The sequence below is a fragment of the Crocuta crocuta genome, unplaced genomic scaffold (genome assembly GCF_008692635.1).
Source record: "Crocuta crocuta isolate KB4526 unplaced genomic scaffold, BGI_CrCroc_1.0 scaffold382, whole genome shotgun sequence".
NCBI lineage: Eukaryota > Metazoa > Chordata > Mammalia > Carnivora > Hyaenidae > Crocuta > Crocuta crocuta.
Window position 1 is genome coordinate 3383132 of NW_027531873.1, and position 25755 is coordinate 3408886.

The 25755-nt window shown below is 35.7% G+C and overlaps 1 protein-coding gene across 1 annotated transcript in view; it reads left to right on the forward strand.

Annotated features, from left to right (window-relative positions):
- The first annotated feature begins 308 nt into the window (after nucleotides 1–308).
- LOC144238961 (doublecortin domain-containing protein 1-like) overlaps nucleotides 309–25755 on the forward strand; it is a 31549-nt gene continuing 6102 nt past the window's right edge. The window contains exons 1-4 of the mRNA XM_077772897.1: nucleotides 309–363; nucleotides 1395–1487; nucleotides 8841–9011; nucleotides 25347–25448. Coding sequence (XP_077629023.1) covers nucleotides 349–363; nucleotides 1395–1487; nucleotides 8841–9011; nucleotides 25347–25448 — 381 coding nt within the window. The 5' untranslated portion in view covers nucleotides 309–348. The remainder of the gene's footprint in view (nucleotides 364–1394; nucleotides 1488–8840; nucleotides 9012–25346; nucleotides 25449–25755) is intronic.

A 25755-nucleotide genomic window follows, 5' to 3' on the forward strand; every position in this document is an offset into this window, starting at 1 on the left:
AACAAACTTGTTTTTAGCAGTTCTCAATCTAGGACAGGGATCAGAAAGTGTTGCATGATGATCAAATTAAACCTGCCACTTGTTTGTTTGTTTTTTAAGTTTTATTGAGGCATAGCTAGATTCATTCCCTTATGTGTTGTCTATTTCATGCTATAAGGGCAGAATTGAGTAATTTCAACAGAGACTGTATGCCCTACCACCCAAGCCTAAAGTATTTAGTCTCTGGCCCTTTACAGAAATGTTTGTCAACTCCTTATCTAGGGTGATCATCAGAATCACCTAAGGATTCCTGTGCTTTTACCCTCTACCAGAATTTAGGATATACTGAGCTGTATCACCTATCCGTGGATGAAGAGTTCACAGGTTTGATACTATTCTTATATCATATATCCATAACTAGATTGAGGAAACTGTATTATTGATTCCCACCCCCATTTAATCTCAAATATGTGAGTCTTTAGGCAGGGTATGGATTAAGGATTCATGTTAACTCAAACATTATTTGCCACGCATACAACGGAGAAACACGATTTAAAGCAACAACATTAATACAAGCAAAACAAAACAAAGACATGGTCATTATTTAGTCTTAATACTCAGCAAGGAGATACAACATGGCAAGTCCATTGCTTGAGAATTGTTAAATATTCTAATTCAGAAGGTTTAGTATTAGGCTGTTTCTTTCTTTCTATTAATACCAGTTTGCTGAGTGAATATTATTGTGTGAGTTCAGCTTTTTCCTTTCATTGAAAATAGCATTCTGTATCAATGGGGATTATTTATAAAGAAATACAGGACAGACACATTGACCTTTTCATAACATATGGGTTAGCAGCAATAGTAGATCTTTATCTGCCTTTGTAAGTGGATCAGGTTGGAGGTAACTGTTCAGGTATTTAAGATACATTATTTTTGTCATGGAATACTGTAAATCATTTTGAACTGTTCTAGAGTGTTTGAATTGACATTACCTTTCAGTTTATGTTCCTGAATTTTTATTCTGATTTTTATTCTTAGCAGCCAATTTATCTGCTATTGGCAATGAAAAATTTTAATAGGAAATGGTCAGCCTAATTTAAAAAAATGCTATGCTCATTTTGATGAAATACTTTTTAAAAAGTATTCATCAAATGTCTGCAATTAAGGATCTTCTCCCAAATCATATTTTAGTAAACTTAAAGCAATAAAAATGGAAGTGAAAGATTCAGTGTTAAATGTTTTAAATATAATAATGAACTTTCAAGTTACTCTAAATGGAGTTCATTTTCATATAAGTATGGGCCAAATTAGTTCGAAATTACCTTCCATGATTATGCTAAATTGGTTGTTTGAATAAATGTTGCAGTTAGGTGTCAGTAGGTGCCTATTTTCACACAATTTATTTTTTTTCCTAGTTGAACTTGGCTATAGAGGAACAGAAAAAGAAAATTACTGAAAAAGTAATTCTTTCAATAACAGCAAAGGAACACCACAAGGCACAAGAAGAAGTAAGAAACTTACCTTTTAAGCTATATTACAAAACTATAATGAGTGCTCATTTTAAAATTAAGACATATTTTATTTGGGTCTGATAGTGAACCAGCTATAGTTATCTGATAGCAACAAAATGGAAAAAATTGGTCAACCTGGAGGCATTTAATTGATCTGGGCAGCTTGAAAAATAATTATATGATTGAAAGAATAAATATTGTAATTTTCTGAAAATACCTCTGACAACTTTCACATAAATTTCCTAACTTAGGAAATTATTACATGAAAATTGAATCTGCAAGTTATAACACATGCTAACATAGGGAAAAGATTAAAATTTTATTAAACTTTGAATAAGTACTAAGTCTTATTTTTGTTTTCTGACTTTCTAGGAAGGGAATTATTGTTCTGAATTTTAGAAATGCTAACAATGTTATCTCCTAGTGAGGAAAACCTGTAGTTTACAAATGTCAAGCTTAAGTGAGCTAATCATAAGATTCTGTAGGCAATATTATAATGAAGAACTATTAGAGCAAACCTTCTTCTCTCCAAAGCTCATGCTGTGAAGTTGACAGCATATCCCATAAATGAAATAATAATACAAAATTGGTGTTAGACAAAAGGGGGAAATGATTTTCATGTAGTTTCCTGGAATGTAAAACCATTTAATCTTTCTGAGGAGAGATCATGAATTTGCTAATTCCCATGTACCACTGTCAGTAAATAAAATCATAATCAACTTAAAGAATAAGGTAGTGTGAATATTTGAAAATTAAACTTTCACGTCATTCTCTTTTGACATTTTGGCAAAGAGATCTATCCAAGCTTTGGGGTTTTAATATTTTATCATTTTGATTGCATCTGTCCTGCTATGTATTTTACAAAAAGTGAACAGGTACAATGCATCAAATTTTCCTCAGAAAATTCAAATCTCCGAATTAGAGATTATATTAATATTTGGGATTTATATATGTCCAGTTTTAAAGACTATATTGTAAGCATAGATTGGTAATCTCAGTAGAGAATATTTTATAAGAAAAATTCAACTTGAATAGTTTCTAGATGTAACAAACAACAATTGTATAGATTAAAGTTATGGTTCTTACTCATTCTACTTAATATTAACAAGTTAAAAGACTAGATTTTTAACTATAAGTTTTAAAATATTCTCTATTTAGAAATGTTTTTATCATAGTTGAAGAGTTTTATTACATTTTTCACTGCAATTTAAACTGAATCTATCATGTATTTTGAAATGGTAAACTTTAAGAAATGGAAATAAATATCTCTAGTTTACTTGATAGCATTAAAATTGTATCAATAATATAATATAATAACAAATTATTATTAGAGATTAAGTATAAAATAAACTGAAAGAATGAACAAATAGATGTTTTCTGCCTTTTAAGTATTGTAATTAATTTGTTTTTTCATATTTTATGCAAACTATAATTTCAGTGGAACTGAAAACTTGAAGTGGCCCAAGAAAATTATCATTATGCTAAATATGTCATTTCAAATGCCACCTTGTTAGCAACACTGGAAATGAATATTATCTTTTCTGGAAAATCCAACAGTATCTATGTCTATTTGTTATTTCTTCTTCATTATCTTCTTAATGTTTATTTAATACCTCTATACTTCAGTGTTCTTCCTGTACAGTACCTTATTTGATCACCTGATTGTTTGATCAGCTATGGCTTCAAATGCCTTTTGTTTGCTTAAAAAATCAAATATGCAGGAAAGGGAATATATTTTGTGTATTTTGCGAGTGTGTGTGTGGGTATGTATGTAAGAGTCTCTAAATATATTCTATATGCTATGGGAATAATTTCTATGTTATAACTTTGAAAGTTTTTAATCATGGTGTGTAATTTCTAGTGTTTGCTTAGAAAAAGTAAGGACATCAAGTTTTGACCCTAATTCCCATACAGAATGTGAAATCATGATGGTGAAGAGAAATAAAAGATTGGGGGAGGGAGAATTACTTCAAAATTGATTTTGCCCAATGTTTATTTTTATAAAAAGATTGTATTTCTAGACATATTTCAAAATTCAAACTAAACACCATAAAATCTGATATTTAGATTCTTGCTGCTTATAGTTTTATCTTAAAATCTTGTTTTATTTCATGTGGTTTTTTCACATGAAAACTGGAAATAATAATAATGAATGCATCATAAGATTACTTTGAGGTGATGTTATATGTTAAACTAATTTTTGGAAATGGTTTATTGGAAATATGTGTGTAATGTATTATTGTTGGTTCAAAAGTTATTTCAGGTTCTCTGAAAAGTAAATACCACGATAGGGTTAGATATGTATGTATTGTATTAGAAGAAATGCCTATGAGAAAAAATGGGGAAAGCTTTTGGTAAGACTGGGAGACCCTCAGACTGAAATGCAGGCTTGAACACAAGTGAAGGAGAGAGAAAGGTAAGACTGGATGGAAACATCTTAGACAGTGGTGCCCTTTTAGGAAGATTTGGTGAAGCTGATGGTGTATTCTTGACCTGAAGCTGTCCTTCAGAGGAGTGCTATGACTCCCTGAGTTAGACCCGCTTCAGTATCCTCAGCCATTGGTATCAACCTGGCGATGGATTTCAAAGCACAGTATCTGGGACTCTTGGTTCATTATGCTCCTGTAGTTAGAGGCCTATAAGGCACATTCTTATTGTTTCCTAAAAAGGCGTAGTTGACATTCTTATTGCCCTCAACATAGTCTCGTAAAGACATTACAAATATATTTTAAGTGAAGGGGAATAAGAGTACACTTCTCTTGATGAGCGCTGAATAATATATGGAACAGTTGAATTACTATATTGTACACCTGTAGCTAATATAACACTATATGTTAACTATGCTGGAATTAAAATATTTAAAATATCCCTGTTGTAATGGCTCCTTCCTCTATGAGTGTATGAGAATGTTAGACTCTTGAATAGGCTGAAAAGCAGCACACAGAAGGGCCCTCTGGCTGGAAACAAGATATATCTTCTTCCAAGATATTTTCCATTTCAAAAACATTCTAGAAACTATTAAAAAGTTGGGAGCATTTAAAGTGACATGAACAAGAGGTGGTGCACACTTGAAGTTCTCTAGTAGCTACACTGCAACCCATCCTTCTAAATCAAGAGATATTTAACTTTTCTCATAGGCTCTCATGTCTTTTCTAGTCTTTGTTCATCAAGTCTGGGTTATATTTCTTTTTAACCTGGAAACACTGTGTCCTTGGGCCTGAAAGAAAGAATAGATTTTAGGCAATTTAAAATACCCATTTTCATCTCCCTGTCCCCTTTCTGGTTCTTCTTAATTATGTCATAAATTAGAAAGTTTCTTTTCCTTAAGTTTAAGCACTGACCTAGCTTGGAGACCACCTCTCATGTATTGTATGTCAAGATGACATTCCTTGCACAGAGGCTGCTGCCCTTTGTGCTGATTTCAAGTGATAATTTAGTGCCAAGCTCTCTGGAGTCCTCCTTACTAACATAGATAGACTCAGGAGCAAATAGCAATCTGGCAAACAGCTGAACTCATCATGAGAAAAACCAGGAGATCCTCAAAGCATCATTCATAGTAGCCAAAGTACAATGTACAGAATGTATAGTTCAGAATGTACTTCAATATGCATACATTTTAGAATGATTAGGAACAGAATACTATTTTGTGCTAAAATCTAAATCTAAATCATCTACATCATTTCGAGAATTTAACAAATTCAAGAGTTACATGAATATGTCATAAAAACATGACCAAACTGCTTAATGTAGGGTTTTAAGCAAAAACCTCCGTGTATGTTTATAGACAGGTGTGCATTTGCATTCTTTCAGAAGTTTGGTCTTTTCCTCATCAAATACTCATTTTTTTTTGCTACCTTCTGCTCATTTGTCACTCTCCCAAATTCTGTACAAGTGTCACTTCCGTGCTGCATTTCCACGGAGAATGAAGAGTAGAATGTGTAGGCTTTCTGCTGCACAATGAGATGGTGCATTATTTCAACATATGCATACGTAAGCCTTCTTTTGTGAATGGGACTGATAGGGTCAGATAATGTTTAAAGGGAAAGGCTTTATGTCTCTCAGGCCTCTATGTTTCCACATGGATGCTCCCACACACACATAGATTGAATTATGAACAGACCCATTAATGCTGGGATCACAAAAGGTCAAGTTTTGTCTCCTTTTACCCCTATTCACATTGCCTTTGTAGAGAGAGAGAAAAAAAAAAACGGATTTGCAGGAAAAAAAGATTCATGACGAAGAATTTTAAAGAGTATTTTTCCCCTTCTAGCAACATCTGTGATTTGAAAAAAAATCATATTATGTAAAATAATTCAGGGTTATTGTATTACTTATCCAATTTTAGGTATATGAGTTATTTTATGTTTAGGGTTATCTTTCAGAGTAATATCATAACTGAAAACAAAATGTAGCACATTGAAGATATTTTAAGTATCTTATGAATATGTAAAGAAACAAAGTTTTTATAAAATTGGATAGAAATTTTATCAAAATGTCAGTAGCAGGATTCCTGATATGTTTTCTCACATGTTTAATATATATTAATTTTTGCTAGGATATCTTATTTCATAGTTTTAACTTATTAAAACAAAGGTGTTATTTGTTATAATTATATATGCATTAACAGATATTCATGGAACTGAAATAGCAAAAATGATAGAGACATTTTTTGAAGCAACAAAGGATTCACAGAAATGAAAGTTTTAAGGCTCTAACCAATAACCCTTTAGAATGCAAATGACATCATCAATTGTATGGTTGGTTGATTTCTGATGTCACATGAAATCCCCTATCTGTGAAAGGCTATGGATTGTGACAGTAAAACCAGTCATGTATAAAAATCTTCTCAAATCAAAGCCTGAAATTCTTCTTTTTGTGTGTGTGCAGTTTTCTATAGTGTAAAATATAGTAAATAAAACTGAAGAAAGCAAAATTACTGAGTAGCATAATACACAAATGATATTTAGTATACTTTAAAGACTATATCAAAGTATGTTTTTTGAATTATATGATGCTGGGGCTAGAGTTAGGTTCAGAGAGGATTGGTGCTTTGGAGAATTGGCATCTGAAGTCTTTCTACTTAAGGACTTTGGTTCTTGGATTTAAATTTTGTCAGATAACTATAAAAGCAAGGAATTTGGCCTGTTTTGGTTTCTAGTTTTGGTATGACACATATTATCCATCATTTTTGAGGATAATATTGGAGGGTAGTATAGTGAATACAAGCCTGGAAATGGATTAATATTGGATCACTTATCATTTCTATATTATAAATGTTACAACTTTATAATAGAGTTAACAATACTATGGAAAAGCAGAGAGATTCATTCCAGAAAATAGATCTTTAATCTTGAATATCATGCTGAGGAATCTGGGGAAGTAACTGGAGGGTTCAATATGCTATTTAAAGTAGATTAATTTGGTGGAGCTGACAGGATGAATTCGAGGTGGAGTGACCACTCCGTAGACCATTCAAAACTCACTTGTTTTGGTAATTCAAGTAGGAGGAGAGGATGAGGAGAAGAGGGCATGGACCAAAGTATTACTTATAAGAAGGGGAAGGTAGGAGAACAAATATATGAATTTGGAAGAGGGGTTGGCAAACTACAGCTGTAGGACCAAATTCAGCCCATTGATTATTTTTTCTAAATAAAATGTAATTGGAGGGGAGCCCAGATGCCTCAGTCAGTTTAGCTTCTGACTCTTGATTTCAGCTCAGGTCAAGATCTCAAGGTTCATGAGTTTGAGCTTGGTGTCTGGCTCTGCACTGAGAGAGTGGAGCCTGCTTGGGATTCTCTCTCTCCCTCTCTATCTGCTCCTTCCCCACTTATGCTCTGTCTCTCAAAATAAATGCATAAACTTAAAAAAAGTGTTATTGGAATACAGTCATGCCTATTTATTTACATGTTGTCTGTGGCTGCTTTCAAAGTACAACTGCAGGATCGAATAGTTTTGATGGAGATTATGGCCCATGAACCTGAAAATATTTATTATCTATCCCTTTTTAGAGAAAAAGTTTGCCAATCCTTTATTTAGGAGAAGGTGTTTTCAAAAGAAGTAGATGATTGATGACATAGGGACAAATAAGAGAGAGATAAAAGACCAAAGAAAAATGGGAATCATTTCAATTAGCTTGTTCATATGCACACAATGCTTCTAAAGTTCTTGGAAAAAGTTAAGTGTAATTGAAGTGTGAATATATACACACACATAAAAACATACATAATCTTGAACTAACTACATAGAATAGAAAAATTAATATTCAAATTACATGGATGATACTACAAACTTGCTTTCATTGACTTCTCAGAAATCCTCTGCAGAAGGTATAAAAATCATGTTAACATCAGAGTTAGAGTACAGACTGGGGAAAATACTATATTTTCTGTTGAACAAGAGAGAAAAAGGATGAGGGAGACTCTTGGAGAACAATTTCCCATTTTTCACTATGGATGTTGAAGTGAGATGGAGAATCTATGCAGCAAATAGTTTCAAATTTTTATCTGCATTATGTGAAGTAGATTAGGGATAAGAAGGATACACCAAGAAAAACAACTAAAACTTGATGTGCAGAAAACACCTAGATTTTAAAAAGAACTATAATAATATAATGTGTATTAGGCATCTACTGTAAATTAGACATTGTGTTGTTCATTCTGTAATCTCATTTAATTCTTAACAAAGCTGTTATTATTCTTCATTACAGATGAGGGTTTTATTACCTGTTCACAGTCTGTTAGTTAGTACATGGGAAGAGTCATGATTTTTAACCCAATATTTCAAAAAAAAAGACCATGCTCTGAATTCAGAGTCATTCATAGTTCTAAATGGGTCTAATTTAATCACTTTAAAGAGTCATAGATAAAGTGAATTTAAGCTTTTACTCTCTTTTGGTCACTACTATATATCAACTAGTGTTTGTGTAAGAATCCAGTCTATTAGAGAAATTATAAATCTACATAACACATTGTTCATATAAAATTAAATATTGTCATTGGTGTGTATTTTGGATTAGTTGAAGTCTTAGGAAGATTTTATTTTGTTAATCAGTTTAGAAGTCCTTTGCAAATGTGTCAGGAGCATGTTTCTTTTTAATACCCAGAGACAGTTTTCATTCAGCAATTGTAAATGGCTACCTGAAGTGCAAAGGTTATAAATTTTCTCTTAAATAAAATTAGTCGATGGAGGAATGCATATCTTTTCTGTTCTCTTTACTTGAAGATGGATCTATACTCAAATTCTTGTTTTGAAGTCATTTTTCCTCCCATCAAACTAGGTACTCAAAAATGTAATAGGTGTGACATCAACAATTACTTCTTGCTAACAACTCTTGTAATTTAACCCCTTCAGGTTAGCAGGCTGATTGATGAATTGCAGACAGCTATCAAAAGCAACAGAGGTCATCTCTCTAAACTTGGCCCCCAATTACAGGCTGAGCAGGAGCAATTCTGCTCTTATGTCTACCAACACATTAAAAGCCTTCCAGCAAACACTCTTATCCCAGGAGGCCTGCAGCTCAAGGTGGGTGTCATTCTGTAACTCTCACTGGGTTCAGTTAGAGACGAAAACACTCTGCACCATTTGAAGACCCTTCTAACAATGCCACTCAGCTTGAATTTCTTTTAATATTGTCTTTCTCAAACTGGAGTTTGGCTTGCAAGTGCTAATATTACCATTCAGGAAGTATGTTTTAAAAGAAAATACCTAGAGGCCTTTGAAAAGTGGATTTATAACCTTAAGTAGTTTCCAACTCGAGAAAGCAATTTTAATGGAGAAATTTAATCAGGTGAACATTGCATACCTTTCCAATAAACATATATTTTTAACAGGAGTCAATATGTATTTCAGTTAAAAAAATAAGTTATTTAGAGAAATAGTCAAGGCTTTAATAATTGACAGATAGTGGCAATAGGAATTAGAGGTGAAAGGCCAGGTGACTGATTGATGTTCAAACTACATTTCCAAGGAAAAGGATCTGTATTGGATAAGTGTGACACATGTCTGAGTTCACTTGTTAAAATCAATACTTAAGAATATACTGGGAAAAAAAGGTGAATTGGTTATTTGTCAGGACAAGATGGCTAAGTGTCCTGTGCTACCTTTTGCTATTGCATCTTTCGAAGAGAAAAAGAATAACTCATACTTTGCTAAAGTGGATTAGGTACTGAAAGCTTAAGGACTTTAAATACTTGTCTTTATCATAATCAAGTGTACATGTTAAGTCTGCCAAGTTAATGTTCTATAATTTCATATCCCACATTTCAAGAGAAAAAAATTGAATTACTCAACAGATGGCCTTTTCCATCTAAGTAATGAACCATTACAACTCATCATTTTCTTTTGTTTATATTTATATTTGAATGTGATAACATTCAAAGTAATTATATTTTGATCAGTCTTTGTCTCTATAATTCTTCTTTCTTAATATTCAGTTTTATTCTACAAATATAAACTTTATATTGTAATTATGAACATTTTATTTTCTATCTATAACTTTTTAAAATGACATTTACATGTTTGCATTTGGAATGAGAATATTACCATGCAAAAATTGACCTTTGGGGAAATGTAATTCCACAATAAACATAATTTATTTTCTGTACTCTGTACTTGTCAGCTAAAGGTTTAGGAAGTGCTGTTCAAGACATCAAGGTCAGGATTCCCATAGTCCAGTAGCATTGTTCTTTTCCAGATTTCTGATGTGGTTACAGGTCTATTGCAACATTTTTGCAAAGTACTTCCTATTGGTTAAGAGAGGAGCTAGGTGAGGGAGTGTGGTTGCCTTAACAACATTTATTCCCTGTCATTTGTATCAGCAACTATCATATGTCCTGGAAAAAAATGACAGCTTTTTATCCTCACAGATTTGTTCCATATTTCTGAATAATTTTTTAAAGTTTATTTATTTTGAGAGGGAGAGAGAGACAGAGACAGAGAGAGAAAGGGAAAGAGAGAGACAGAGACAGAGACAGAGAGAGAATCCCAAGCAGACTCTGCTCTTAACAATGCTGAACCAGGTGCAGGGCTCGATCTCATGAACCACGAGATCACAACCTGAGCCAAGGTCAAGAGTAGGACACTTAACTGACTAGCCACCCAGGTGCCCTTATTTATGAATAATTTTTATCACATTAGTGATAGTTATTCACATTAGCACATGGGCTTGATAGCAAATATTTAACTTCAGGATCTGAGCTACCACTCTCATATATTTCTCTTTTAATATGCTTTAAAATTCTTTCCATATTAGTAAACAGAAGAGGAAATGTATATATGCAAGAAAGCCATCTTCTTGTGTTTATGTTAGGTGTTTGGTCACTGTGCTGTCCAATACAGTAGCCATTAGCCACATGTAGCTATTTAAATTTAAATTAGTAAAAATGAATTAAAATGAAAAATCCAGTGCCACCTCTCATATAGCCATGGCTTTCCTGGTTGTAGCACTGAGAACTTCACATCCAGGAAACTTCTCAGGTCTAGTCAAAACAGGATGGTTGGTCACCCTAGTCTTATCTGAGTTCTCTCTCCCTTCTCTAAGATGTCCTCCGTCTCTATCATTCTTTTCCCATGGAGTATTCAGCTTCTCTCCTTTCTCTCCAGTTTTCACCTTTGGAACATCCAATTTCTCTCAAGGAATAAATTCCTTTCCCCATATTCCAAGAAACCTGGACATCAGCCATATCCTCAGGCTTTATTTAGCACAGACCACTGGTCTTTCAATCTTAGATGTCATATTAGAATCATTAGGGACCTTTAAAAAAATCAATGCCCCCATCTCCAGAGGATTTGATTTAATTGGTTTGGTAAGCTGAATCTTGCTTCTATTGGTTTGAGATGCTGATTGTTGAACTTTCAGAAATTTTGTGACTCAGTAGTTAAATATAGCCATGATTAAAAATTACATAAACTGGGGTGCCTGGATGGTTCAGTTGGTTAGGTGTCCAACTCTTGGTTTTGGCTCAGGTCATGATCTCATGGTTTGTGAGTTTGAGCCCCCCATCGGGCTCTGTGCTGAGAGTGCGGAGCCTGCTTGGGATTTTCCCTCTCTCTCTCTCTCTCTCTCTCTCTCCCCAACTTGCTCTCTCTGTTTCTCTCTCAAAAATAAATAAACTTAAAAAATATTTTTTTTTAATGATATAAACTTACTCTTAAATAGGGCACACTAAAAGGAAAGGTAATAAGGGCGCCCGAGTGGCTCAGTCAGTTAAGCCTTTGACTTTGGCTCAGGTCATGATCTCACAGTCCATGAATTCAAGCCCCACGTTGGACTCTATGCTGACAGCTCAGAGCCTGTTGCCTGCTTTGGATTCTGTGTCTCCCTCTCTCTCTGCCCCTCTCCTCCTCACACTCTGTCTCTCTCGGTCTTCCAAAATTGAATAAACATTAAAAAAACATTAAAAGTAATATAGTCTTCACTTCTAAATTATTTTATTATATTTCACTAGTACCTATTCTCCTTGAAGTTGTTTATGCTGTCAAGTTTGTGTAGTAGAAACACTACGTAATGATCTGCTACTGTGCATCTCTTCAGTGATGGCTTGTAGTAACTTGGGAATGTTGGGAGTAGGTGTGTGGACTAATGGGAAAGAAACTGAGATCTGTGGTTTTCTAAACTAGTTCTTATGTCTGAAATAGCCAGAAAGGAGAGGCAAAAATGGATTAGCAAAGTATATCCCAAATAGTCAGAATTGCAAATCTTAGAATTGAGGCATTTTTCTGTACTTCCTCTTAGGTAAGGAGAACTTGCTAATTCCAGCTGAAGAGATATTGAACAAAGGCCACAACATACCATCCTTAGTTAATTCCAGAATCAGTTCATGTCAGTTGCCTGGGTGAACTCTCATTTTCCTTGGGGTGTGGATGAACTGCCCTTTCCTGGAGCACATTCTCTAACCCAGATACCTCTGACTTACTGTGGCCAAGACCATATCTTTTCTGGTTATGAATAACTTTATCTCACCTTATGGCATGACCTATACAGATTGTTAGATGATATATCCATAAATGTATATGTTTTCTATTTATAAATTAAAGGTATGGTTCTAGTAAAAAAAGAATACAAAAATAAGAAATAATCCCCCTTTTCTATCCATTTTGATCATAGAAAAGTACCTGATTAATACAATGAACTGGGATGATCATCTTTCTAATTTTCTCTCTTGATGAACTATGTCACTCTGTTGAATATTTATATATATTATACATCTATGTTTATACACATATACGTGTGTATACATACACACAAACACATGCGCACGTCCATGGCTCAGCTTTAAGAACCAAAATAATTGATTGCAGTTGTCATCATCTTCTAGAGCAGTGGCTCTCAACAATTGTCTGAAGGCCAGGTATGATTCAAAATCCCCTAGGGTGCTTTCTCATATTGTATATGATTGTCTTCACCTCTTCACTGAGGCTCTCATCCTCATCGTATCTTTCACTGATAATTTACAAATAGCAGCTTTAGGCTAAGGTCTTAATACTAGCAGGTCACCTCACAAAAGGACACACTCTTTCTGTATTCCATATTGCCTCAGTCCCATTTTTGCAATTACATGGCATAATAGTACTGAGTTTAAATGGACACTTAAAGCTGAGGCAAAAGACAGAGAACAACCTAAACTGGATGTCCATCAATGGTATGGGAAAGTTCCTTGTTTAAAAAAAAAAAAGGAAAATAACATAACAGCATTAAGGAGAGTTTTAAGAAAAAGTTACATTACCCATAATCACATTATGTGTTATATGACCATTCTCACTTTTGCATATCATTTCCATTTGCACTCATTTGCCCTATGTAGTCATAAAACAGTGCACATTTTTCGTATTCTAGTAGAGTCTCTTGCTTTCACATAATGGCACCTTTTAGGTTGATGAAATTTCTTATTGTTTTTAGCTTTAATAGTCACACTGAATGTGCACCATAATTTATGAAGTCCTTCAGGTTTTTGGAGCAATTTTTTACTATTCCAAACCTTCACTTACCTTATATCCTCTGTCAGTGCCACCACCCCCAGCCACTTTGAGAACATCTGCTGTAGCCATGGCTCAGTGACTTCTGCTTTTCCAGTCTTGTTCTTTCTTACAACTCCTCCTCTTCTTCGTCCCCATGGAGATGCTGTCAGAAATATTAGTGTTTTCCTGGGGTAAAAGGAAAGAAAGGGTTGATAGGAAATGGTATTCGCAAAGCTTTAAGGAATCGTGGGTGGAAAAACTAGAAGGAAGTTGTGTGATTGTGACAGAGAATTGATGAGCAAGAGTGTGGGATGTGTGAGTGGGTGGGAGACAGCACTGGGGGATGAGTGGATGATGGGTACAGGGAAGTCTTTTCACTAGAATTAGTGCTTTTCACACACAATTGGTCAATAATGCTCTGTGGGTTGTCTTCCATTTGCGGCCAGTAGAGGCAGATTGAATTTCTGTGAGGTCTAGAGCTTATACAAGGTGGGGGAGAGAAACTTCTTTAAAATGAGGTCTTAAAGCGGATATTTATTTGGAATGAGAAAGCCCATCATGATGAACTAATGGAGGATTGGAAATTCTTTCTTCTGAGACCTTTTTTAGGCAGCTTCTCAGAAATACTTACATAGAAATACCGCTTAATTGCTAGGGAGTTGTTGGCTTCCCTTCCTCACTGATAACACTCCGTAGCTCCCAGCAACTTCTAGTTGCTCGTGGGCTGAAGCAAGTAAGGGTTCTGTAACTTAAGTCTTCATTAACCTTACACTAATCCACTCTGGTTGTGAGCAAGGGAAGTATGGTGGAATTTAGTAACCAAAACAAAACAAAACAAAAAGATTCAAGTGGCTATGATTTGGGGATTTTTAGCCTTTCTATTTGTGTATTGTTTGGTTATAGTATTCTCTTATAGCATAAAGAAATTTAAGCTTTGGTAAAGGGATGATTCAGAGATTTATTTTTTCAATTTTTAAAAAAGTTAATTTATTTTGAGGAGAGAGGGCGCATGAACAAGGGAGGGGCAGAAAGAGAGAGAGAGAGAATCTTAAGCAGGCTCCATGCTGTCAGCGCAGAGCCTGACATGGGGCTGGATCTCACCATCTGTGATATCATGACCTGAGCCAAATAAAGAGTCAGTTGCTTAACTGACTGAGCCACCCATACACCCCCGGAGATTTACTTTTAAAAGAATATCTTTGTACAGTATCTAGTTCATCTTCTGGGTAGTATGATATGCATCTAACACTTTGTATTCTACTGGTGACAGAAAGAAAAATGATTTTAAATGAATAGTGCAAATACATACTCTGTCTGCAAGACATTGTGCTAGGTACTATGGGAAGATGCAGAGATGCCTGAAACACGCTCGTGACCCATACCCATGGTTATTTTCATAGAAGAGAGCAATATGATACCCTTTGAAGACAATGAGACTAATGTGTAGGTTTTCTCAACTTTTTTACTACAGCTTCATCATTCTAGTTCATAAGCTTGTTTGTATCTGGAAAATGGGATAATTTGATAATAGATAACATGCTAACTTTTATCTGTGATACCTCCTAGCTTTTCCTATGCTTTGTATATCTGAATTTGGATTTAGATATTTGAATTTGGAATTTGCTCTACCAGTGGCACAAGAGCAATATAAATCCATTTGAGATTTACCTTGTATTTGGTGGTCACTTTTTAAAAGATAAAGTTTTCTAACCATATGTATTAATAGAAAGTTTATTTAAATATTTAGGAATCTATGAAATGAATGAATAGAAGGAGATAACTGAGGTTATCCATAAAAGAGTGGCAAGATTTTTTTTTTGAATAGTCTCATCACTGCATGTGTATCGTGTTCTTATTTCCATTGTACATCCTTTCATTTTGTCTTTCTGTTTAACCCAGTTTTCCTATATATTTATTTGCAAGCCCTGAACTGCTGTTATTTCTCCTACAGTATTTAAAGTAAACAATAGAAAAACAAATTTAGGATATGCATTAAGTACAAATACTAAAACATGCTAAGATGACATTCATTTTCAAAGGAATTGTGGCTAGAGTGGCAAAATTAGGATATTCAAGGTTATTGTTATGATTTTAAGAACATTCGTTAAATGTTGGGCAAAATGTGTTGGCGATAATTAATGTGTGGATTTTATCATAGTAGGCAACTGTTGGACTGCTCCTTTTAAAGGCAAGAAACTTGAGATTCTATGAAGGCCTTCCAACATTTCATGGGATAACTAACTATTAGCAGTAGGCACTGAAACCTCTCAGGAACCCTCCTTTCCATTCTCCCTTCCCTTCCGATCCTCATCTCTTGCCTCCCCTTCCCTCCCTGCCCTTCCTTTTCTTTCCCTTCCCTTCCTCTCTTTTTCTCTCTCTCTTTCATCTTTCAACTGTTGGCGGGGCGGAATGCCAGTGTATTCACCTCAGCCTATTTCCTGACAGACATCTGCAGCCAGGTGTAAATCTGTGTGCAGGAAGATTGTATCTTCCTAAACCACTGAAGAGAAAAACTGCATCTGTATCAAAATCAGGGAAGAGCAATTGGTTGGGGCATCAGCTCCCATGCAGAGCTGGTTGTAATGAGACCAGCTTTCCTTGCAACAGTCCTGACAGCCTTGAAGGTGCCCAGAGAATTGCCAGGTGGGCAGTCAGCAGGGAAAGTCCACAGGCCAGAGCTGGATTACTGTCCCAGCAGTTACCCGGACTAAATGCAACCACTGAACCTTACTGCTGTAGGCACGCTCTCTCTCTTGGGGAGATTGTCCTTCTCCATAGCAGTTAATTTGTTTTTACCTCTCAATTAGCTTTTTCACAGAGTATTTGAGATGCTCAAGTCATTGAGATTCTCTTCCTACATATGCTTCCATCCCCTGGATTACCCACTGACATCTATGTTAGCCCAACTCACCATGAATATTATCAAGTGTCAATTCATCATTTGAACATAGAAATGAATACAGATTTTCTTGTAAGTGCAAATGAAGTGACACATTTACACCTACTTAAGATTCTACTTACTTTTCCAATAATGTTTTATGATAAAAAATGGATTATTTATTAAGTTAAAAATGTGCTGCCAAATATGGTAAACTTTTATATAGGTTTAGTTACCCAGGGTACTTATTAACATTAAGGGGAAAATTAAATTTACAGGCATAGTTAGTATATTAAAAAAAAGAAACTGAGTAGCATTAAAAACATATACTCTATATAAAGATGAGAATATGATCTCTGAGACTGAGAATTTGGGTATGTTTGATGATTTAGCTCATTTTTAATATTAAAGTATTCATTTCCCACCAATAAAATAGAATCTGGGGGGTGTGGCTGTTTTTCTCATTTAAAAAGTCCTTATTTTCTTGGAAAAGGAATATGTTGAGCCCAGGAACTTCCAAAAACTTTTATTTACTAAACTCTGGCATATATCATATTATACCCAACTACTGACAGGACTTACATACCTGATATTTTAATCTCAATTAAATATAATTTTAGGCACTAAATTAATTTAGACAAAGTGAAATCCTTATTTCATTTCTTCTTGAAACATCCTCATGTATAAAGGGCTTATTGAAATTCCTTAGCTTGGGACATGACAGGCAAACAAATTTGTCTTGCCGCTGTCATCTAGATAATTTTGAACATTTTCTTATCTTGAACTTAGTGAGAATTGTAATTGGATACAAAGAAAATCTTTTTATAAGACCCATCACCTTGTTTTGAAAATTTTACTTTCTTTAATAGACACAGAAAAATGGGATGGGAGAGAAGCTCTTTGAAAAAATATTGTAACAAAACAATGAAATGTGACTTTATTTAAAAAATATTTTAAATGTTTATTTTTGAGAAAGTGCAAAGGGGGGAGGGGCAGAGAGAGGGGAACAGAAGATGTAAAGCAGGTTCTACAGTGATAGTAGCAAACCCATTGTGGGACTCGAACTCACAAACTGAGAGATCATGACCTGAGCCTAAGCTGGCTGTTAACCGAGCCAACCACACACCTCATGATGAAATGTGACTTTAAATGCATTAAAAGAGGGACTGTGGGCCCACTCCCAGCTTAACTGTCAAGACTCTGAGGGCCATTTTGCAGGTTCTCCATCCTCAGCCTGTTGGCAATTCTTTCACCCCTACCTCCCAACCCCCAATTCAGATGGTCAGGTACCCCATGCTCTCACTTACCACCTTTTTTCAAGATTTATTCTTTTGAAAAAAGTACTCTTTTACCTCTCAATTAGCTTTTTCACAGAGTGTTTGAGATGCTCAAGTCATTGAGATTCTCTCCCTACATATGCTCCCATCCCCTGGATTACCCACTGACATCTATGTTAGTCCAACTCACAGTGAATATTATCATGTGAATAATAATGAATATTATCAATATTACTGCACTTTCTTACATTCTAAGATGATTTTTAAAAAATATTTTTCTTAGATGAAAATTCTATTTTGGAGTCTACTATGTAAACAAAAGTAGGATTCACTCCATTTGAAACCAGATGGTGCTGCCTCCACAGACTCACTCATTAGGTTTGATCTCCCACTTGGGACCACAGACCCCCACTGTTGTCCTCTATTCGCCAGCCCCACCCCAAGTTTGTTGAGGGATTCCAAAGAGCAGAGACTGAAAATCACAGCTTCAAAGGATCAACAACCTATAAGGCTGAATATCATTTCCTTTGAGGTATTTTAGTTATGACAAAGGAAAAAGTCTCTAACTGGAATTTCAAGTATTGACAAGCTGGTGGGAGAGATATTTTTGGGGTTAGTATCTTTTAGCCTTCACCTAAAATCTTACTCCATAGGCACGCACCTGATTTACACTTTCCAAATGGTGGGCTCTGCTACAACTTATAGAGGAAATTTAAAATGTCTCTCTCTCTCTTTTTAATGTTTGTTTATTTGAAAGAGAGAGAGAGAGAGAGCACACCAGCAGGGGAGGGACAGGCAGAGAGAGAGGGAGACAGAATCCAAAGCAGCCTCCAGGCTCCCAGCTGTCAGCACAGAGACAGACACAGGACTCGAACTCATGAACCACAGGATGGTGACCTGAACCAAAGTTAGAGGCTTAGCTGACTGAACCACCTAGGTGCCCCTAAAACATCTCTTTTAAAATGAATTATTTTCTTATGTATCTCTTTTCTGGGATTAAATATGTTATTTGATTTTTGGTCTAGATACCATTGAGATTGATAAAGTTTAGCAATTATATAATTTATTTTCACTTAAGTACATATTCATTTCCTAGGACTAAACATATTGGCTCATCACCTGTGAAATACCAGTTAAAGACATCTGTTAGGCATTAAAACACTTTTTATTATATGTAGTATAAATATACTAAATCATTATTAAGCTTTCATTGCCTGAATCCCATAATTTTAATATTTGCTTTGTGATTATCAGTTTATCTGAATATCTGAATAGACATGTTTACTGTTTGATTTATAATATACATTTGAGAAAATATAGAAAATGCAAATGTCCTAAAAATTATCTGGTAAGTCTATAAAAATGGAACATAACAGTACATTTATTTGATTTAATGTACATATAATGTTAATTCAGTTTGAGTTGATTTTCTAGCTCCAAAGGTGACTTTTAATTCTGATTGGATTAAGATTTTTTTCATGACTAATTAGCTTCTTACATAAGACAAATATTTAATTTTCATTTTCATTTTCTTTGACTTAGGTTAAAAAAAACCTTTACTATAAAATATTTTTCTGTGCCCTTAAACTTTTTCATACTAAGTTTCATATTATTATACTTCCTAATACCTAGATATAAGAGTGAACTTTGATATTTATAATTAAAGACACTATAGGACTTGATTTCCAAAGATCTCCTTACCCCTTATGAGTGGAATTGCCTCGCCCAAGTCATCTAACCTTTGCGAGACTTCCCTGTGAAATGGGCAGTTGCTTTGAATACTGAGTGATTTCTGTGTGCCTGTGTACCAAGCACTCCGGATTGCCATGCGTGTGTGTAATGGGTGCCCGTGTCACACCGCCAGAGTCCCCTCTTCGGGACTGAGATATCCACCCTTCAGATGCCACAGCTATATCCTTATTGGGCAGTTTCCCTCTGTGTAAAGGAGCTGCTTCTCCCAATACTAGGCCCTCATCCTGAGAGCAACATGCAGCCAACCTCAGGTTCATGCACAGAGCAAAGGCATGGCTCCCTTGCCTCAATTCTGGACGAATCTGCAGGGCCGGCCATTCCAGCTCTAGGGCTCCCACCAGAGGCCTCTGTTGCAACTGCATCACACTCGCCTTCACCTGCCAGCTCCTGCTTTCCTCACTCCCTCACCAGTGTTGCTTTCCAGAGGCTCCCCAGTCAACTTCCTATGAGTAAATCTTGGTCTCAGATCTGCATACTGGAGATCACAACTTAAGCCAATGGGTAAGTTAAGCTTGTTTCAACATATGTAATTATATCCACTGAAATATGCCAAGTACTTTTTTTGCGTGGCTGTTTTATATTTCTTTTCTTCACTGGACCTCTAAGAATAAATCCTGTTACTGTACAGCCTCCCAACTTTTGGCAACACACTGCAGTGTCATTTTCTTATTATTGCCTCTTGACAGCATTGTATCCTGAGGTATTTTGAAGCTTAGGTGTTTGGCCTTCTACTCACGCACAGAAGAGCCTCCTGGGTGGTCTGCCCAGCAGTTATGGAGAGTTTGGGAACCTGCTGTTCCCCCCACAGCTAGCTCTTAACCAGACTTATAGTATTAAAGGCTGGATAATGGCACTGAACTAGGCCTTATACAAGTCCTTAAATAGATATGATAGATGATGCTGGAAAAAATAATGATGCTAAGCAAACCTGTCAAAGAACCACATTAGATCAAAATTCATTCAGGTCATCATTCCCCATAAAGTTGAAGATTTTTAAAGTCACTGTCTGTATGAAATCTTCACAGTAAATAAAATTCTTTTACTACTTCATTGGTATTTTTATGCCTTCACAAACAATACATATGAACAGTTACATTTAGTTTGGTTAATGTCCGTAGACACAGGCATCATATTCAGGAATATTAGCCTAACAACAAATTTTCTTTCGCAACCCTGCTAACACAAAAATGAGCAAGTAAAATTACTCAGGAATGAACAAGAGAAATGGACCATTTCTTACCATGTCCATTGTTACTATTCTGGTTTGAACCACCATCATCCATCCACCCTTCAGATTACTATTTGCTCTCCTTAGTCTACTCTCCTCCCAGCAGCCTCAATGATCCTTTTAAGTTAGATCTTGTTTTTGCTCTGTTCCAAACCTTCCAAAGAGTTTCTGCCAATCCCTTAACCCTCTACTTCTTGTTACTTACTCTCACTCTCTTATCACTCTGCTCCAATAACACCAGTCTTCTTGCAGTTCCCAGAACATATTGGACACATCCCTGCCATAGTTTCTTTGCTCAAGCAGTTCCCTTTGCCTGCAGTGCTCTTCTCCCAGCCTATCTGCTTGGTTAACTCTCTCTCCGTCAAGCCTTGACCCAAATCTTTCCTCTCTTGAAGGCTTGTTCTGGTCACCTGCTTCATATAGTGTTCACTACACCATTTGCCCTCCCAAATCCCAGACTTTATGTCCCCTTCCCTTTATTAGAAGCACTCTCAGAAGTGCATTCACCATAAAATTATAATGAAATTTAAGCTTCAGGGTTCCTCCTCTGTGTAGGCCCCTTTGAAAACCCTGGAAGAGGGCCCCTGAGTGGCTCAGTCAGTTAAGCATCCGACTTCGGCTCAGGTCATGATCTCGCAGTTCGTGGGTTCAAGCTCTGCATCGGGTTCTGTGCTGACAGCTCAGAGCCTGGAGCCTGTTTCAGATTCTGTGTATCCCTCTTTCTCTGCCCCTCCCCTGCTTGTGCTCTGTCTCTCTCTGTCTCAAAAATAAATAAACTGTAAAAAAATTAAAATTAATTAAAATTAAAAACTAAAAAAACCCCAACAACCCTGGAAGAAACACTAGCAATGAGTGCACATGGCCACATGTTTCTGTTAAAATTTGCAAATATATTTTAATTGTAATTGGTTGAGACCATCGTCTGTTTCTATTCCAACTTCCTCTCTGTCAAGAGTTCCCCTTTACAAGTAGTGTTGAAGTGGCAACAGGCATTTTTGAGGTCTGGCTGGGAGAAACTGAGTGGGGATACATTTAGTTTAAGTGTAGTGGAATGTAATTAGTGTTTTGCAGTCACTTCCTGTATGGTTAAGTTAGCACAGCCATTCTGATATGGAAAGAGCTCCCAGGAAGATGGCTACTACCGCTGACCATAGAGTGTATTGCTTTCTGACTATGGACTAGAGTGCTTGACGTCAAAAGTGTATGGGTGGTGGAGGAGAAACATGGTGTGAAAATAATAAAGCCGACTCTTTGTAGGAAATTCTTCCATATTTTATAGTTCATATTTTAAAGAAGTCTGATCAAGGTCTTCCAGAATTCGACATCAACCCTAAACATATTTATGAAATGACCAACAAAGTTGTGAAGCTGAGAGATTTTTCTAATCAAAGAATACATTTTTTGAATAACCATACTAGAGGGAAGAATCATCTTTCTATTTGCCTTATAGAAAATTTTACCAGGTGACAATATGAAGAGATGATCAATTTAGCCAAAATATGTGTATTGGAAAATTAATTAATGGAAATATTTTGCAGTGGTTTTTACTGTGTGTGAGCTTTTTAGTGTGTGTAAATTGTTGTGATTGTTTTTCTCTCATTTTAAGTGAATATCTTTTATCTAGTTTTACATTTGTAATTTTGCATTCTTTTTGTTAAAAGCCCCACAAATTGTATTGAAGGTCCACCAAATTTATACAATTTGGTGGGCCTTCCTTAACAGAAAGAATGAACAATTAGCATTTACAGGACCTGAATGTACCGTGATCATCCTTTGTGATTTATTTACTTGTTCTATTCCTTAAAAGCAGGAATCTTAGCTCACTGGTATATCTTAAGCACATGAGCAGTGCTTGGCACATGTTAGGTACTCAGTAAATATTTGTTGAGTGAATAAATTGATCAACAATATTACAATAAAACATTGGTGTGGGACACCTGGGTGGCTCAGTTGGTTGATTGACCAACTCTTGATTTCAGCTCAGGTAATGATCCCAGGGTCATGGGATCCAACCCCACATGGGTTCTGTCCTGAGCATGGGGCCTGCTTAAGATTTTCTCTTTCCCTCCCTCTGCCCCTACCCAACCCGCACACTGCATGCACACACACTCTCTCTCTCAAAATAAATAAATAAACTTTAAAAAAGGAAAACATTGGTGTTAATCTAATTTAATCCTGCTTAACAAAAGTTAATATGAACATGAAGGAAAGTAAAAAGACTAGTTCATGGAAAACACTCCTTAAAACTTTTTACTTGTTGTAACTAGTCACAGAGGTAAATTCTTATTCATAGGTATTTTCTTCAGTAGTCATTAGCTACTATGCGTTTCAAGAGGATCTGGATCACTTTTTTTCCTTTTAAAGGTTCTATTATCTTTCTCTTTAGGGCCCAAGACTCACCTCAGCTAGCTTTTTCCATCATCCCACTCCAAGGGTAGGAATTTAATTTTAGAGCTGTCAAGAGGTGAGGCCATGCAGAGAGCCACTGGGAAGCCAATCCAGTGGTCGGTGTTTCTTAAGCCACGGATCAGGCAGCAGGAAAATAAAAGTAGATTTTTCTTATTTTTAAAATTTTTCTATATCTAGTCAATCACAGAAACTCTACTTAGAAAGCTATCTTTGTTTAAACATTGGACAATAGAAGTAAAAATACTTCTCATGCAAAGGAAGAAAAAAATGTAATAATTGGATTTTAGAAAAAATGGGCATAGTAATAAAGACCTTAAAAATGAGAGGTGGGCCTTAGGAAAAGCAGAATCTCATAACACTTCAGCTTGGGGAATTTTTAGTTTTTGTAAAAATGCAGAGAACAATACATTACACAACTGACTAATGGAGGGCTATGTGTGGGCTTTTTAGTGTTTATAAATTGGTGTAAAAGGCTACTTTCATTTAAACATCTATACTTTTACTTAAACCCTAAGAGATCTTTTTTTTAAATGTCTTTATAGAGATTTTGGAGACTAGAGCCTTTATTTTCTTATTTTTTATATTTTTTATACTTCTGGACCTAGAAGAACAGACTTCTTACTGGTAGTAAAGAAAGCAGTGAGCTAAGGAAGTCCTCCTGTTGGCCAACTCCTATTTGCTTTCTCAGTTTGGCAGTTAACTGTTTTCTAGAGCATAATTTTCTGCACTCTGATTTCAAGTCTAGCAAGTCTTGACAAAGGAATGTCAGTAAGTCCCCCAAACTGAACTTTTGTCAACACTAACCTTGCAGAATGCATGACACCCAGAACTGAGACTATCTTTGCTAAATGTCGCTATTGTTTAAAATCTCTGTTCCAGGTTAGAGCCCTGAAGAGATTTTTGGAAGAGTAAGATTCTCCACCCACATTATTTCCTGTAGGTTTGTAGGCAGCTGTTGAGTTTACCAAGTTCCTTGCAAAAGTAGAGAGATTTCTTGTTCAGAATTGTGTATGTACTCAGAAAAGAAGTTTTAAAAAATCCCTGTGAGCAAAAAATGCTATAGGGTGTGGGATTTCAATGTACCAAGGCTGACAGCTGCATTATCTCCATTGGACTGTCAGCACAATGAAAAGTACTGAGTAGAAAAGAAACCACGATTCTTGAACATTATTACTCTTTTAAAAAAAAATTATTTTTTTTTTTGCTAAAGCCTAAGGAAGCTATTGGTTCACATTATTTCCCAAACCAGGCTAGGACAAATTAAATAACTCTCAAAACTGTCTCAAAAGGAAAACGAAAGGTTTTCTTTCTTTTTAAATAAGGTATTTTCCTAAATTATCTTCTCTGGAAATAGCACTAGAGATAAAATGACTACTCTGATGTGATAGGTGTATCAGAAAGGGAAGAATTGAAATTTTGAGAAAAAATAAAATAAGCAAGAATTTAAATTATTCATCAGGCCTCCCTTGGCCTGCTTCTATTCTTAAGAGCCTGGTGAATGGATTGGCACATCCCATGTGGGTCCTTAACATGGTCAGAGGATGGTGTTCATTCTGGTGGACACATTCTGGTGGAACATTTGCTGGCTTTTCCCCCCCAGTAAGTGTTGCATAATGCAATGCTAAGAATTTGATCTCTGTTCTCAACAACTTGTTGCATGTGTGCACTTAAAATGGATGGCTTTCATCGTACTGTTATGCAATAAATCTGTCAGGTTGAATTTCCTTTTAGTAAGTCAGAAGATGAGCTGAACACTAATATATTTCATTACTTTTATGTTTTTAAAGATTTTATTTTTAAGTAATCTCTACACCCAACATGGGGCTTGAACTCCCAACCTCAAGATCATGTGTCACATGCTCTGCTGACTGAGCCAGCCAGGCACCCCATGAACACTTATGTATTTTAAATATGAATCATAGATCCCTCATGTAACTTGTGGCTTTATGTTTTTCAAAAGAATTAAGTAGAGTAGTTAATTTGTTGCTGACTGACTTTCTTTGGTGCTTGTTCCATTTAAGCATCCAGCGCAGTCAGTCAGATTTCTCCTTTAATGTCCACGTTTCCTTCTATTTTAAAATGGTAGGGAATGCCAGTCAGGTTAAAGACACTGAAATTGAAAGGAGCAGCAAGGGACTTTCTTATACTGTTCTAGTCCTGTTGATTTTCGTTGCCAGTTACCTGCACATGTTCATAGAGGCAGTCCTTGCCTTGCACAGTTCCCATATTCATGACTGTCAGTTGACACCATACCGTGCAAAGCCAGGATGGCTTACCTTTATATATGTATGTATGAACATATGCGCGAATGTGTATGTGCATGTATTTATTTTTAATTTTGAATGCTTATTTTTCAGATATTTGAAAATGGTAAAGACACTGGAGAAATCTCTATTTGTATCAGCAAAAAAGACCTGGAGTCCAATAGCCCAACTCAGACTGGTGATATGATGGAAAACGTGAGTTTACGGACTGGCTGTTTATGACTATATATCCCTCAAGCTACTTGTAGTTAATTTAGACAATTACATTGTTTTGGGGAAGATTAATCATTTGCTGCTCTGTAAAGACTGATAGTCTCAAGCTTGACTTTGAATTTCGTAGGCTCTCAGCTTTAGAACAGCATTAACCCTTGGTCTCATACTTAACAGCATCTTAACCTTCATTATGCCTGTAATTGGAAATTTGTCTACACTGGACTCTGATATTGCCCTCTTGTTTACACTTTGAAAAGAAGTGACATGATATTCAGTGGAGGGTATGTTC